Consider the following 15,965-nt stretch of genomic DNA (forward strand, 5'->3'; position numbering starts at 1 on the left):
AGTAACTCCTTGAGCAACAGTGATCAAAAATGCAAACAAGATGTTGCAGTTTGCTATAAAATGGATAAAAAAAATCACTGAAAATATGCCATTATTACCGTAGCACCTCTGGGCCCTAGTCATGGACCCAGGACACCACTATGCTAGGCACTGGGTATGCGCTCAGCTAGAATTTTGTATTCCATTCTGTTCCTCCATCTCAAAAGAAACCTAGCAGCAGTGGTAAAAGTCTAGAGAAGATGAGCAAAAAATATGAGCAGGATGGAAATCTTCCCTATGAAGAGAGGTGAAAAGGATTAGGGTTGTTTAATTGAGAGTGAGCACCAAGTGCTCCTATTCTTTCTTATAATACAAGAGTGAGACACCCAACAAAATTTAAAAGGCAGCACTGAAAATGAGTAGGGGAAATATTTTACTGTCCATCACACTGACTGGTGATCTCACTGTATGAAACTGTTAGCTAGACAGAGAGCTTAGTAAGTATGAAAGAGTTCACTGAGTGCTAGAGCACCTCCTTGTGGCCAAGTATGGTGTAGCAACTCTCTCCTCATCTTGCATCCCTCAGTTGATTGTTGGTCTGGTGATCTCTTTCCATTGCTTGGCCCTTGAGCCAGGTAATTATGTAGTCCATACAAATAAACAGTCCAGACACCGTCACCAAAAAGTCTTCAGTTGCACCCTTTTCTCAGGGCTCTCTGTTGGTCCCTTTTTCAGAGGCTTCATGCCATTTTCTCGGGTGGCTGGTAGGGGAACCCAGGCCTTCCCTCCATACTGGGTTCCTATAATCAAGATCCACAGTCTGCTCAGTCCAACTCTTTGCTGCTGTTTACCTGGACTTCTTCCTATCCAGGTTTTCTCAGGCCTTCTCTCCCAAAGCCTCTCTAGGTGCACACTTGCTTCAGGGCTAGGACTGAGGGCCCTCCCCTGGAATCACCTAATAAAATCCGAGCATTGAAGTATGAACAAAATCCCACTTCTGCTTACCTATGGGGTGATCTTACGTTAGTCTCAAATAAATGACTCATAAGGCTCCCTCCCTGGGAGTTGCTGTTCTTTTATCAGGGCTTCCCATGAGAGCTGGCTTCACTCTGGTGACTGCCAGCTTCCCCTGCTCATGTGAGGATCCCAGAGCTTGAATCATAGAATCATAGAATATCAGGGTTGGAAGGGACCCCAGAAGGTCATCTAGTCCAACCCCCTGCTCAAAGCAGGACCAATTCCCAGTTAAATCATCCTAGCCAGGGCTTTGTCAAGCCTGACCTTAAAAACCTCGAAGGAAGGAGATTCTACCACCTCCCTAGGTAACGCATTCCAGTGTTTCACCACCCTCTTAGTGAAAAAGTTTTTCCTAATATCCAATCTAAACCTCCCCCACTGCAACTTGAGACCATTACTCCTCGTTCTGTCATCTGCTACCATTGAGAACAGTCTAGAGCCATCCTCTTTGGAACCCCCTTTCAGGTAGTTGAAAGCAGCTATCAAATCCCCCCTCATTCTTCTCTTCTGCAGGCTAAACAATCCCAGCTCCCTCAGCCTCTCCTCATAACTCATGTGTTCCAGTCCCCTAATCATTTTTGTTGCCCTTCGCTGGACTCTCTCCAATTTATCCACATCCTTCTTGAAGTGTGGGGCCCAAAACTGGACACAGTACTCCAGATGAGGCCTCACCAATGTCGAATAGAGGGGGACGATCACGTCCCTCGATCTGCTCACTATGCCCCTATTTATACATCCCAAAATGCCATTGGCCTTCTTGGCAACAAGGGCACACCGCTGACTCATATCCAGCTTCTCGTCCACTGTCACCCCTAGGTCCTTTTCCGCAGAACTGCTGCCTAGCCATTCGGTCCCTAGTCTGTAGCTGTGCATTGGGTTCTTCCGTCCTAAGTGCAGGACCCTGCACTTATCCTTATTGAACCTCATCAGATTCCTTTTGGCCCAATCCTCCAATTTGTCTAGGTCTTTCTGTATCCTATCCCTCCCCTCCAGCGTATCTACCACTCCTCCCAGTTTAGTATCATCCGCAAATTTGCTGAGAGTGCAATCCACACCATCCTCCTTGGTCTCCCTACTCTCAAATTCTGCAAGTAACTACAGACTTCGTTCTGCTCTAATCTTGTCAGTATAATCACCACCCAACCCCTTTCCAGCTGGGCATCATCTCCAATTAAGTCTGGCTGTCCCTCCAAGTGCAGCTAGGTAATATAGTTGGTCTTTCAGGCCCACATTAACTCTTTCATCATCTGTGTGGAATATGCACCCTATCACAGTAAAATTCAAAAATATTTATACATGCTTTGAGAATAATAAGACGGTAAAATTTTGTAAGTGCTATAAACATTTAACGCTGAGACCTTAACTTGGAAGAACAAGTTTGAAGGAAACTTCTCCATAATAATGCTTGCATAATTGTCCATTATAGTGGATTTGTATCTTATGAGACATCTGGTACTGACCAGTGTCTGATTAGTTATGCAATTCTATATCCCTTCTCCAACCTACTATATTGGATCCCTACCTCAAGATTTATAACAGTCATGCTTCCGTCAGTTTGCATTTTTGCTGGTGAGTAGCTCTCAACAATGCTCCAGCAGATTGGGTTGTTATCAATTTCTCAGTTTTGGCGAGTCCTTTTTACATTTTGTTGCAATCCTCTTCCTGTAGCATCAGGTCCCTTTTAACAGGGTGATAAGAGGTTCTCAATTTTGCCACTTTGGCTTTGTACCCACTATTCATTTAGTTGTGAGAGCACATGTGGCATGGAACTTCAAAGGTGGTCCTTCCTGACCTGTGTGGCAAGGTCTCTTTAACTCTAAGACGGGGTGGGCAAACTTTTTGGCCCAAGAGCCAAATCTGGGTATGGAAATTGTATGGCGGGCCATGAATGCTCACTAAATTGGGTGTTGGGGTGTGGGAGGGGATGAGGGCTCTGGCTGGGGAAGCAGGCTCTGGGGTGGGGCCAGAAATAATGAGTTCAGGGTGTGGGAGGAGGCTCCGGGCTGGGGCAGGTGGTTGGGGTGGGGGGTGCAGGAGCCAGAGCGGGGATATGCTACTGCTTCCTGAAGCCATGTGGAGACACAGTACGCACATGGTGGGGCAAGCCCCAGACCCTGCTTCCCACCAGGAGTGCTGGAGCGGGATGAGTCCCGGACCCTGCTCCCCAGCAGGACCTCAAGGTCTGGATTAAAAAGTCTGAAGGGCCTGATGTGGTCCCCAGGCTGTAGTTTGCCCACCCCCGCTCTAAGAGGTACTTTGGGCATGCCATCTGCATTCCTCATGCATGCTAGTACTGTTGGGTGACCTGTTCCTTTTGGAGTTCAAAGACTCTTTAGATCCAGGACAAAGAGTTCTAGAGTGTCTTTCTTTTGGCATTTCCTGATAATTTGGAAAACATTTCTACTGGTCTTGAATCTTTATTGCTGTCAAATTATCTTGTCTCAATTTTTAAAATCAAATAAATTCTACTTAATTATTTTAGAACATTCAGTAAACTTTTGTATTTTTATATGTTTACAATATTGGCAATCCTAAAAGCTCCTTTATTCTTGGTACAACTGTATGCCCACAGCTTGAATTGCCATGATTTTCTATTCTGAAATACGGGATTCTCTAATCAGTATTTACCTGAATATTCCAGTGCTGTGTTACACACTTCATTGCTTTTTTCATATATAGGCTTGGAAGGATTAGGTATCAGTAAATGTCAATTTTACTATATACATACGAAAACCCCTGCCATTAATATTAATATACAGATAGGCACAGTAAGAAAGATGCTGCTTGAGAGCTTATTATCGTGATTTAATGCTATTTACTTTGCATATTTTGACATGTGATGTTGATAATTTGTATTATAAAGCTTTAATTTTTTTTTCAATTTCTCCTGTTAAATAATTATCAGATTTTCCCCCTCCCCATAATTTCTCACAACTATGAAAATGTAAATTGATACAAATAGAAGAATAATGCTTAAAAATAAACATTGATATTATCCATCACAATTATTATAAAAATTGAATTCTGGCAAGACTACAGATGTATTATTTATTGCAAACTTGGCTCTGCTATTGAAATCTCCTTCAGTTTTTGGTTTATTTCTTCAAATTAAAACCAATGATTTTGTTAGTTCCTGATTACTGTAGACTAAATTGTTAACGTTAACGCTAACGTTGTCCGCATGGGGTATGCCAGTGTAAATGGTCCACTGTGATTAAGGATCATGGTTGTTTTTTTGTTTTTATTTTATTTTTTTTAAAGGGCCACATTTGCATTAGCAAGTGGCAAAGGAGGAGAGTGGACACAAGAGGTCAGCATAGCAACTAAAGTAAGCAGAATAGGCCCAAAAAAATGGGAGGTAGCCAGAACAGCTGTTATGTGGTGATTCTATAGGTTTAAGATGCATGCTCTGGCTAGAACCTCATAGAGTTCTGTTGTAAATTGAAGTCGCCCTTCCACCAGCCTCCTCTAGTGTAATTCTGGACAAGGGCAGTATCCTGTCTGGGGCATGAAGTACTTTGTTAGTACAGGCTAGATCACATCATGCAACTTTCTATTCCTTGCACCATCTTTGCAAAATTTGACCCTGTACACTGCTTATTGTGCTTTTTCAGGTCTCTTAAACAAGTATTTTACTTGTGCATATTTCTTAAATTGCTTTATTGCCATGGCTCTTCACATATTAACAATTTGAGTGATGCAGGAATTTGCTTCTCTTCCCTGCAGCTGTTAAATCCTTCTAATATCAGGTTCAGATGTGGTAAGAAATACAGTGGAATTTGTTGGATAATATGTTCTGTTCCCTCTTGCTGATTATATATGTTACCTGATAAATGCATGTACCTTTCTTTGACTTTTGAAGTCATGGCAGAACATTTTCTTTCATGATTTTTTGCTCTGTATTCATAGCTACTCAGTGAGCTTGCAGTGGTGGTTACATTTGTCTGAAAAAACTAGAGGCCTTTTCACGTCTCATTTAATATTCAGTTACCATGGAAACTTGCTGATACTGAACTGCATACCACTGCAGCTGGAGTGTAGAGGCATTGCTAATGGTTCGTTTCTTACACTCCACTTATTATCAATCTTCAGAGTGCAACGGAAATAATAAAATTGCTCACCTGAGTGTTGCAGAGCAGAGGTGACACAATGGAGTGAAGTAGGTCATAGCATTGCAGATTAGAGAAAGGGGCAAACGTAGGCCTATTTACATAACTAATGAAGTCAGTTTCACCACTGTCCTTAAGAGGTGTGGGGATCTTACTCACACCTCTTCCTGTTCTCACCCTTTTTCTTATCCAAATTTTTAAAATTGGGGTAATTTTATTTCTATTAGTTTTATATGATATATTTTCTTTTTCTGGTGGTCTTAATTTCTAGCAGCTGCTCCTCTTATTTGTGTACCTGTAACTTCGTAACATTTAGGAAATCTTAAATATTTATGAATTTTAATACCCTTAAGAAGAGACACATAATGGACTCGAAATTACTTGAATTTCACTGATGCTATTTTTAATTGTCTCAAGTGGATGTCATCCCTCAAACAAAGGTAATCTGTACATGAAAAATTGATCAAATACCTTTAACTGGTAAATTATGTATGTGACGTTGCACTCCATATGTTTATGGAAATATGCTTCAGAGTTCAGAGTAGCAGCTGTGTTAGTCTGTATCTGCATAAAGAAAAGGAGTACTTGTGGCACCTTAGAGACTAACAAATTTGAGCATAAGCTTTCGTGAGCTACAGCTCACTTCATCGGTGAGCTGTAGCTCACAAAAACTTATGCTCAAATAAATTTGTTAGTCTCTAAGGTGCCACAAGTACTCCTTTTCTTTATGCTTAGGAGTGTAAATATAATGTAGCTGGAATATGCTTTATGAAAAGGTCTCTTGTAAGGTATCATTGCAAAGCTTATAATCTACTGAGGGTGTTCATACTATTTGTATGAATGTATCATTCTTGTACCTAAAACTAGAAATATAAAGTTAACTCTGAAGTCCTATTGTAATTATGCAAAGTGTGGGCCATTAGTGGTGGGTTAAAATCTTGATGGCACCCACTGACTAGGACAATTGGCTGTAGATGGTTTATTTACCTGCAAACCTTCTTGTGGACATTGGGGGGCCAGCCTGTGGGTAATAAAGAATGAGGTCTCACAGGAAATGTGACCATGTCACCTGATACTGGAATCTATTTTAAACTTGGTACTTTCTCCATTTAGAAGGAGGGTTGGGAACCTAGAGAGACAAAGGATTCCCGTCTTATGCAAAAGATATATACGTGGGTGGAACAGAACAAGGGGGGGGGGGCTAGTTATGAGAAATCCCCTAGTTACCACCTGAGCTGGAACAAGGACTGTACCAGGGGAAAGGATTGGGCCCAGACTAGGAAGGAGTCTGGTCTGTGAAAGAAGCTTATTGGAATATCTCTAAGGGTGAGATTTACCTGTATTCAGTTTCTTAAATGTATTAGGCTTAGACTTGTGTGTTTTTGTTTTTTAACTTGGTAACTTACTTTGTTCTGTCTGTTATTACTTGAAGCCACTTAAATCCTACTTTTTATACTTAATAAAATCACTGTTGTTCATTATTGAACCCAGAGTAAGTGATTGATACCTGGGGGAGCAAACAGCTGTGCATATCTCTCCATCAGTGTAGTAGAGGGCGGACAGTTCATGAATTTACTCTGTATAAAGCTTATACAGGGTAAAATGGATTTATTGGGGGTTTGGATCCCACTGGGAACTGAGTGTCTGGGTGCTGGAGACAGGACTACCTACTGAGTGGTTTTCAGTTAAAGCCTGCAGCTTTGGAGATGTGGTTCAAACCCTGGGGTCTGTGTTGCAGTAGGCTTGCGTGTCTGGCTCAACAAGACAGGGTTCTGAAGCCCCAAGCTGACAGGGAAAACGGGCTCAGAGGTGGTTTCAGCATGTCAGGTGACAGTCCCAAGGGGATCTCTGTGGCCGAACCTATCACAATGTAGATCCCTGAATTTAGATTCTACATAAAATATATGTTCAGCACAGATCAGAAAAGGAAGATTTTGTGCTATTACACAAATTGACTCTATTCTTCCTCACCAGAGAAATTGAAATAGCGTCCAAATCTTACCACTTTTTGCCTGTGCAACTTGCATTTCTATGATCCAACTTTTTCTTTCTGGCTACATATCTAAAACCTTTCTTTGGGTCTTCATCACACCTCTTGATTACTGTAACCAGCACCACCACCTCCTCACAGGCCATCCTAATAGCTATGTAACTTCCTTCAATCCATACAAAATGCAGCTGCTTTGCATGTGAATCTAACCATCTCACTCCTTCTTTGGATCCCTGCACTGGCTTACTTCATTGCATCAAGTGCATGCTTTTTGTGATTGCTTTCAGGGGCCTATACAACTCTGTCCCTTCTTATTTATTTCCTCTTGTCTTGTCAGATCACTTCCCATCCTCTGTGGTGCCAATCTGTGTTTGTCTGCTTATCCTACAATTGTCTCCCTGCTTTCTTCAATACATTTTGTGCATGGAATGCCCTTCCGTAGCTGTCCCACAAAGCCATTATACCTTTTAAAAATCTTTTGTAAGTAGTTACCTTTTCTGAAGTTTCCACAAGAGGTGAGCTAAGGCTGGGATTCTCCCTTCCACACAGAAGGTGGGCTGAGTCACCCTTGCCTTCCATCTCCCTCTCCTCCAAACCCAGTGGAGGTTGTGCAGGTGTAGGGCAAGGAGTTCCCTCTAAGCTGTGCAGGCACACAGCAAGCTATCAAGGACTGCACAGGCAGGGAGAGGCGCTGCTTCCCCGGCCCTGGAGCTTCCCTGGCCCCAGAGGGGAGAGACGCTGCTGCCCTGGGCTGCTGTGTCAGGGAGAGACTGGGAGGGCTGGGCAGCTTGCACCCTAGAGCCTGTACTCCCAGCCAGAACCCCTACCCTAAACCTCTGCCCTGGCCCTGAGCCCCCTCCTACTCCCCCAACTCCCTCATCCCTAGCCCCACCCCAGAGCCCACACCCCAACTCTCTGCCTTAGCCCTGAGTCCCCTCCCAAACCCCTTGGCCCCACCCCTGCCACACATCACCTCCATATTGGTGCACATAACAAAATTCATTCCACACATGGACGTAAAAAATTAGCGGGAACATTGGTGAGGGCTACTCTGAGACAGAGGAATGTGTTTGGGACTCTCACTGTCTTCCTTATCTTTTTGCTGATTTTTTTTTTTTTTAACCTGGAAAATTTCTACAATCTGGAACTATATTACAACTTCCATGGAATCCTCTCAGAGAATTCCAGGAGTAGCTGCAATCGGGTAATCTGTGGTACTGTCATTCCCTCACAGCTTGGTTGTCAGGAAGATGAAAGTGGGGAAGTGCACTATAATGCAGACTCAGAGTGATGTAGAAATGTCGCCTCCATAGCTATCTCTCCATGTGTTTTTAAAATCAGGACCTAAGCCATCTACTTATCTTTTATTTATTGCATGTAAGAACTATTGAATGTTGGAGGAGAGTGGAACCTGGGAATTTACATTATAGAAAGATGAGAGGGTTAAATCGTAGAAGATGGTTGGGAGTGAGAGAAGAGAAAGGGGGTTAGTGATCTATTAACTTATTTATTTGAACTCCAAAACCATGTAACTACTATGATAGATACCTGTTCTCACCATGGTCTTTTGTATTTTGTGTCTTTATCCTCCATTCTTCATCTGTTATGCTCTTTACGGTAGGATCTATACCTTCGTTTGTGATTGCAAAGTACTTAAATACTCTCACATCTGAAATAATAGTGGTAATTACTACCACTACTAAATTTTTTTTTGCACCTTTCTTATATAAACATGTTGTTTGCATAGGTTCAGAAAGATTACTCTTTGAGGCAGTATTGTTGAGTGGGTAGTTAAGGGCTGTTTCTGTCATTGCTTGTTAGCTTCAGTGTCCCTACTTGTAAAATGGGGATAATATCCACTTCGAGATTTTTTTTTAAATTTTTTTTTTTTTTGGAAAGGGGAGGGAAATCTTTTATATAAGGAATGTATTATTACAGAAGAAGAAAGGGGTGTAAGTGTAGTTTCTTTTTAAAATGTTTTTTGGCAAGATAACTAAAACTAAATGAAGCCCTGGAAAGCCTCTGTTAAAGTATTAATAGTTGATGTGGGCCCAGCAGGAACAAAAAGCCACATCTTAGAAGTTTGTTTTAAATAACTTGAGCCTGGTCTGAGCAATATTAGAATGTACTTTTAATTTGGTAGTATATATTTCTCCTTTTTGTCATTTCTTCTTTTGGTACAGCTCCATTCTGTCAGACTGCTACAATATTTCTATGCTCAGAGTACAGAGTGGATGGAGGTGTTACAGTATTAAGAGTGATAGATTTTTGTAGATACTGTTTTGAATCCAGGTTCATGTTTCAAATATCTGTACTTATTTGTTCAGAAATCAAGTTTAAAAAAAAAAAAAAAACCTAACCCTAAGTAACTGATGTTTTCTGCATAAGTCGTCTTGTAACTTTAATCATAGAGAAAACATTGCACTGTCAAAGTAACACTTTTAGTCAACAGAAAAACTTAGGCAAACTATCTACTTTAAGTGAAATGTATTATGGAATAGCCTAGTTGCCTGGTGGTGGTGCAATTTCTGAGCAATTGTACTTCATTTCCAGGTTCAAGTTGACAGAAGCTAGGAATGTTGTTGTGACCAGAGTTGTGTTTCTGAGGGCAAGTCTACCCTACAGTGCTACACTGGCATAGCTGCATTGATACAGTTGTGTTGCTGTAAACACACTGTGCCGACAGAGTGCTCCCCGGTTGGCCTCTGCCTCTGGTGGAGGTGAAATAATGTCGGTGGGAGAGTGTTTCCTGCTGACATAGTGCTGGTGTGGACAGTGCTTAGGTTGATGTAACTTGGGGGGGGGTGTCTTTTTTTCACACCCCAAGTGACGTACGTTACATGGACTTAAGCGGTAGTGTAGACCAGCCGTTAGAGGTGTAAGATGAATGGAAATTTCAGTCTTGGTTAGCTGTGGTAATAGCTTTGGTAGGTTTGGAGAGCCTTTTTTTCTGCTCTTGGCTGGAGGAATCGGGGGCAGTGCAGGATTAAAGGAAACATCTGGGGAAAAATAACTATTCCAATATTGAGGAACCGTTGAAGTCAAAAAACTCTGTAGGTTGTGAGCTAATATTCTGAGTTCCTGCCCTTGGGAAGGCAGCTCCTAAAGGCATAAATCTTGATGATTGGGAACAATATTGTGGAGGAGGAGAAGGATAGATTACTATTCTAATTTATCTTATAGAAACCTAACAGTAGTTTTTGTTTACTTATAAATGATATTCATGTTAAGTATTATTACAGCTGAGTCAAATATTAAAATTGAAAAAAATATATATCCTAAAAGCACAAAATACCCTACATTTATATTTTGTGTTTTTAGGATATATATTTTTAAATTTAGTGGGTGCATGAATATTGTTTTGTTACACAAACTGAGAGCACAGGTTAGCTCAGAATGACCAAGTTATTTAGCCAGTTGTTCTCTTTCCCCATTTAACCTGATTTTTAGGAAATAAACATTAACTCCTTGTTAAACTTTTATTTTTAGATAAATGAATTGGTGGATGCCCGTGATGTCAGCATTGGAGCCTGGTTTGAAGCTCACATAGAAAATGTAACCCGAGCAACAAAAGGACATAAAAATGGTAAAGCTCAAGCAAAAAGTGGCAATACTTACAGAAGGACTAACGGAAACTTAAGCCAAGATCATTCTAGAGAGAATACAAATAATTTGGACAGTGCACCTTCAACATCTTATTCAGACTGTATGGACACTGAAGATGCTATTTATCATATCAAGTATGATGAGTAAGTGCTCCTGATATTGTTATGAGGACACAATGTGAATTTATTTGGTTTGTGTAAACCAAGAATATTGTTGAAGAAACTTGGATCCTAGAGAGAGCAAGTTCAAAATTACAACCAAAAAGCGGTATTAAGAAGCCATAATACATTTCTTTTGGATGTAATGACTAATCGGGGTGTGACAAGAATTTTTTTTACTCCTGAATTCCTATGAAATATTTAACTTTTATGGCTCACCTTTATGAAACTTAAAACCCTCCCCTTAACAAAGAAGTGACATTAAAAATCAGATTTGCTGTATCTGTTTTGCTGCATAAGATATGAGTATAAGTAAAGCATAACTTTTTAAAGTTTATATTACTCCCATTGACGTCCAAATGGAGAGACAAAACTCTCATGGGAGCAAAATCTGGTGCTTGAATTGGATGAATCTGACTCAAGGGTAATATTGATACACACAGTTACCAGTCTGCCTTTCATGTAAATCTTTATAGCCAATCCCCCAATTGAGGGATTGAAAGCAATTCCATAATCTCAGTGTGGAATGAGAATATTGGGTGAAGAAATAAAGATTCAAACCTGCAATGAATGTGCCAGTGCAGACTCCTGTGTCAGAGTCCCATAGAGTTTAATGGGATTTCACAACACAGAAGTCCTCACTGGTGCATCAGCTTACAGAATTGGGACCAAGAAAATAAAAGCATCCTTCCATTTAAACAGACTTTTAGTAACTAAAGGAATAATGTTGAATATTCCGTTACATTGCTGAGACTAAAATACATGGTGCTTTTGTGTTTCGAGTCTTCATAGTAGAGGATGATGCATGTACCCTTGTACAGGAGTATAAATGAGGTATATCTTGCTGAGGGTGAATTAATTATAATATGTTCTTTATCAGAGTTTCAAAAGAAACTTTAAATCAGCACTGTCTGTTAAATTTTAAGTTTATTTTTCCAATATAATACAATAAAACAATTATTAATAGGAGAAGTAAAAATTGATTTGCTATTTGTTGGGGACCTGAACATAACTTCTTTTAACTACTCCTGATAGCTGGGTTTTTTAATGTGCTCATGCTTGAGGATCATACAAGTTTGATCTTTGTGCACCATCTGTTAGTTAGTTTTTTTATATATGCATCTATACAAACAAGTCATGTGTCCTTATATGTAAAATACAATTTTCCCCCCTCAATATAATAATAAAATATCAGTAAAATTAAAAAGTTACAAGAAAATCCTGCAAAGTACCTTAAAAGCCCTTGATATAATTAAAATATCACTATAGTGTGACAGAAGTGAATCATTCTGTGATTTTAAAGATCCAGTTTTAAGACTGACTGACTTTTTAAGGTAGAACAGAGTTGTTAAAAGGAGACATGGTGGCACAAGAAAAAGCATAAAAAAATTGTGGAAATGGCTTTTGTGACCAATGGAAGGAAATTGTTTAATCCACTCAGCTGTTGTCAATTTGTATAAGTCAGAGAATTACTGGATAGGTGAAGCAACCCTGGAGTTAGAAGATATAGGATGCATGATGTCACTTGCGCAGACATACAACAAACAGTTTCAATTCTGTTACTCTATTGTCTGTACCTTAAGGTTTAGCTGGGCATTTCTAGCAGGCCGAGACAATCAACTTTTTTGGCTTCCTTTAATATGATCTGCAGCAGGTTTGTATTCTTAGCTAGTGACCATCATAACTGCATTGTTTTCTTTTTTTTAACTGTCTGAAATTGCCTTGAAGTCATGATTACCTACTTTCACTGAAATGAACTTGCTAAATATTTAAGTGTGAGCTTCTGAGAAAACAGTTATTCTGAGGCTGTGTGGAGAGCAAGATCTCTGCATTTTTCAGTTAGTAGTGAGAGCTTCAGATATAAAGTTATCCCCTGGCAGACAAAACAGCTAGCTAGCAATGAGTGGTGCAAATCCACCAAGGTCCAACTTTAATCAAATGATGTGGTCTTATTCTTCTGTGTGGAAAAACACAGAGCATTTTAAGTAATTAGAGAGTTTAGTAAGATTTCTGTTCATCTTTAAATGACAGCTTCTTCTGAATCTAGACAAACCACAGATTGTGTCCACATGTATCTTTATTATTTATTTGCATTGTGGTAGCACCTATTAGCCCAGGTACGGACTAGGTTCCTGTTGTGCTAGGTGGACTGTACAAACACATAACAAAAATGTCCCTCTCTCAAAGACCTTTATTAAAGACAAATTTGAAATATTGTGCAAATGCCACCACTATCCAAGAGTAAATCCCTATAGAAGAAATAAAAAGCAGCACTCAGTATTTTTCCAAGAATTGTTATATCAGCCTCCATCCTTTTAAGTAGAACAGTCAAACAAATGAAATTTGTAGGAAAAAATTACACAGTCTGACAGTGTTGTATCAGAGGGTATATCTTCACACTAATTGAACTTGCCTTAAAATATAAATGGAGTTAGCACAGTCATATTCATCTCACAGCGGATAGTCTTTTGAGGCACGTGAAAGTCTCACCGTTAGACACCATTGAAAATTAGTTTTATCTTGCCAATAACTTTCTCCAAGTGGGCATCAGCTGTTCTGTTAGACCTCTACTCCTGGTCTCTCAGCCGCCTTTTCATACTTTTGAGGTAGACTCAAGATCCCTCTTATCTTCCCCCCATCCCAATTGATTGTCAGCTCCCACATTTCTCTCAGCGGGGACCATTATATATATAATTTTATAAAAAGATTAACAATTGAAGTGCTTCACTAAAAACACTTTCTCTTACTCACTCTCTAGATGTCCTCCTATCAAACCAGAAATGTTTATTCCTGTGCTCTTTCAAGTCATTGAGGCTTAGAACAACAAATATATAAGCACAGGGTGGGTTCTAATGGAACAGTGGGAACACTACAGGTAAGGAAACTAATTTTACCTTTCTCCTATGTGGGTACCCACTGTTCCATTAGTCTAGTACTGATGGGAAATAGCAAGCAGTAATAAAAATCCTGCAAGAAAATTGGGGAGGGGGAGGAGAATAGACATGAGAACCAAAACAAAATTTTATCTACCAATCCACTTTTTTTCTTTTTTAAAGGATTTATTGCAGAACACAGAATTGAAACTAGAAGGCCCTTTATTCAAAAAGTGTGCCAGATGAGGCCAAAAATACTATCTTGTGTGAGCCAAGTAAAGGAAGTTGGCTTAAGACCATGTTAGCTGCAAGGCAGTTTTTATTGTATGGTCCTGCTGTACCTTTGAAGTAGCCATTGCACCTGGCCAGATGAGCCCTGTCTGCCCCTGGGGGTCTTCAGTAGACAAAATATTTTCTGGGTGGAAAATATTAGCTGTGTACTCTGTCCCCTATATAAAATGAGCATTATCATTATTTGTGTGTTTGTAGTGTCTAGCAGCTCTAGTCAGGGACCAGGACCCTGTTGTCCGAGGCACTGTTAATTTGTTTTGAGTTATTCACGATTAATCACGCGGTTAAACAATAATAGAATACCAATTTAAATGTATTATAATATAAATAAATATTTTTGGATTTTTTTTACATTTTCAAATATTGATTTGTTACAACACAATACAAAGTGTACAATCCTTACTTCATATTTTTATTGTGAATATTTAAACTCTAAAAAAAGATAAGCAAAAGGAATAGTATTTTTCAAGTTGCCTCATACAAGTGCTATTGTGTAATCTTTCTTCTTACGTTGCAATTTACAATTGCAGATTTTTTTTTTTAAACTGCACTCAAAAATAAAACAAAAACTTTAGAGCCTACAAGTCCACTCAGTTCTCCTTCTTGGTCAGCCAAATGCTAAGACAGATAAGTTTGTTTACATTTATGGGAGATTCTGCTGCTTGCTTCTTATTTACAGTGTTACTTGAAAGTGAGAACAGACATTCACATGGTACTGTTGTAGCCAGTGTTTCATGGTATTTATTGCCAGATATGCTAAACATTTGTGGGCTTTGATCACCATTCCAGAGGATGTGCTTACATGCTGATGACTGATTCTGCTCTATAATGATCCACAGCAGTGGGGACTGACGCATGTTCATTTTCATCATCTGAGTCAGATGCCACCAACAAATTTTCATTTTCTTTTTTGGTGGTTCAGGTTCAGTAGTTTCTGCATCGCAGTGTTGCTCTTAAGACTTCTGACAACATGTTCCACACCTCGTCCCTCTTCAGATTTTGGAAGGTACCTTCAGGTTCTTAAACCTTGGGTCAAGTGCTGTAGCTATCATAGAAATCTCACATTAATACCTTTTTTGCGTTTTGTCAAGTCTGCAGTGAAAGCGTTCTTAAATCGAGAAACATATGCTGGGTCATCATCCGAGACTGCTATAACATGAAATTTATGGCAGAATGCAGGTAAAACCACAGAGCAGGAGACATACAATTCCCCCGCCAAAGGGTTCAGTCACAGATTTAATGAACACTTTTTTTTTAATGCGTGTCATCCACATGGAAGCAAGTCCTGTGGAATGGTGGCTGAAGCATGAACAGACTTATGAGAGTTTAGCATATCTGATACATAAATATCTTGCAACTTTGGCTACAACAGTACCGTGTGAATGCCCGTTTTCACTCTCAGGTGACACCGTAAATAAGAAGCAGGCAGCATTATATCACATAAATGTAAACAAACATGTTTGTGTCAGCATTTGGCTGACCAAGAAGTAGGACTGAGTGGACTTGTAGGCTCTAAAGTTTTTATTTTATTTTTGAGTGCAGTTTTAAAAAAAAAATCTACATTTGTAAATTGCAGTTTCACAAGAAAGATGCACTCTAGCACTTGGACAAGTTGACTTGAAAAATACTGTTTGTTTTATCTTTTTTACAGTGCAAATATTTGTAATAAAAACAATATAAAGTGAGCAGTGTACACTGTGTTGTAATTGAAATCAATATATTTGAAAATGCAGGAAAAACATCCAAAAATATTTTAAAGACATGGTATTCTATTTTTTAACAGTAATTAAAACGGCAGTTAATTGTGATTATTTTTTAATCTCATGATTAATCAAATTAATTTTAATTGACAGCCCTAAATTATACTACCTTGATCAGATATCAATCGTGCAACTGTTTCTTTAGGTTGTGGGACAGAGTATAAGGAAAAGTATTGATCCAA

At 39.5% G+C, this 15,965-nt stretch overlaps 1 protein-coding gene across 5 annotated transcripts in view; it reads left to right on the plus strand.

The window, feature by feature from the left end:
- Window positions 1-15,965, plus strand: part of UHRF2 (ubiquitin like with PHD and ring finger domains 2) — a 171,904-nt gene that overhangs the window by 37,775 nt on the left and 118,164 nt on the right. For all 5 annotated transcript variants that reach the window (XR_012159104.2, XM_073345307.2, XM_073345304.2 and 2 more), the window contains exon 3: window positions 10,585-10,844. Coding sequence is in view for 4 of the 5 variants with exons in the window: in XM_073345307.2 (XP_073201408.1) it covers window positions 10,585-10,844 (260 nt within the window). In the remaining variant the exon portion in view is untranslated. The remainder of the gene's footprint in view (window positions 1-10,584; window positions 10,845-15,965) is intronic.

Source organism: Lepidochelys kempii, chromosome 5, assembly GCF_965140285.1.
Source record: "Lepidochelys kempii isolate rLepKem1 chromosome 5, rLepKem1.hap1, whole genome shotgun sequence".
Classification (NCBI taxonomy): domain Eukaryota; kingdom Metazoa; phylum Chordata; order Testudines; family Cheloniidae; genus Lepidochelys; species Lepidochelys kempii.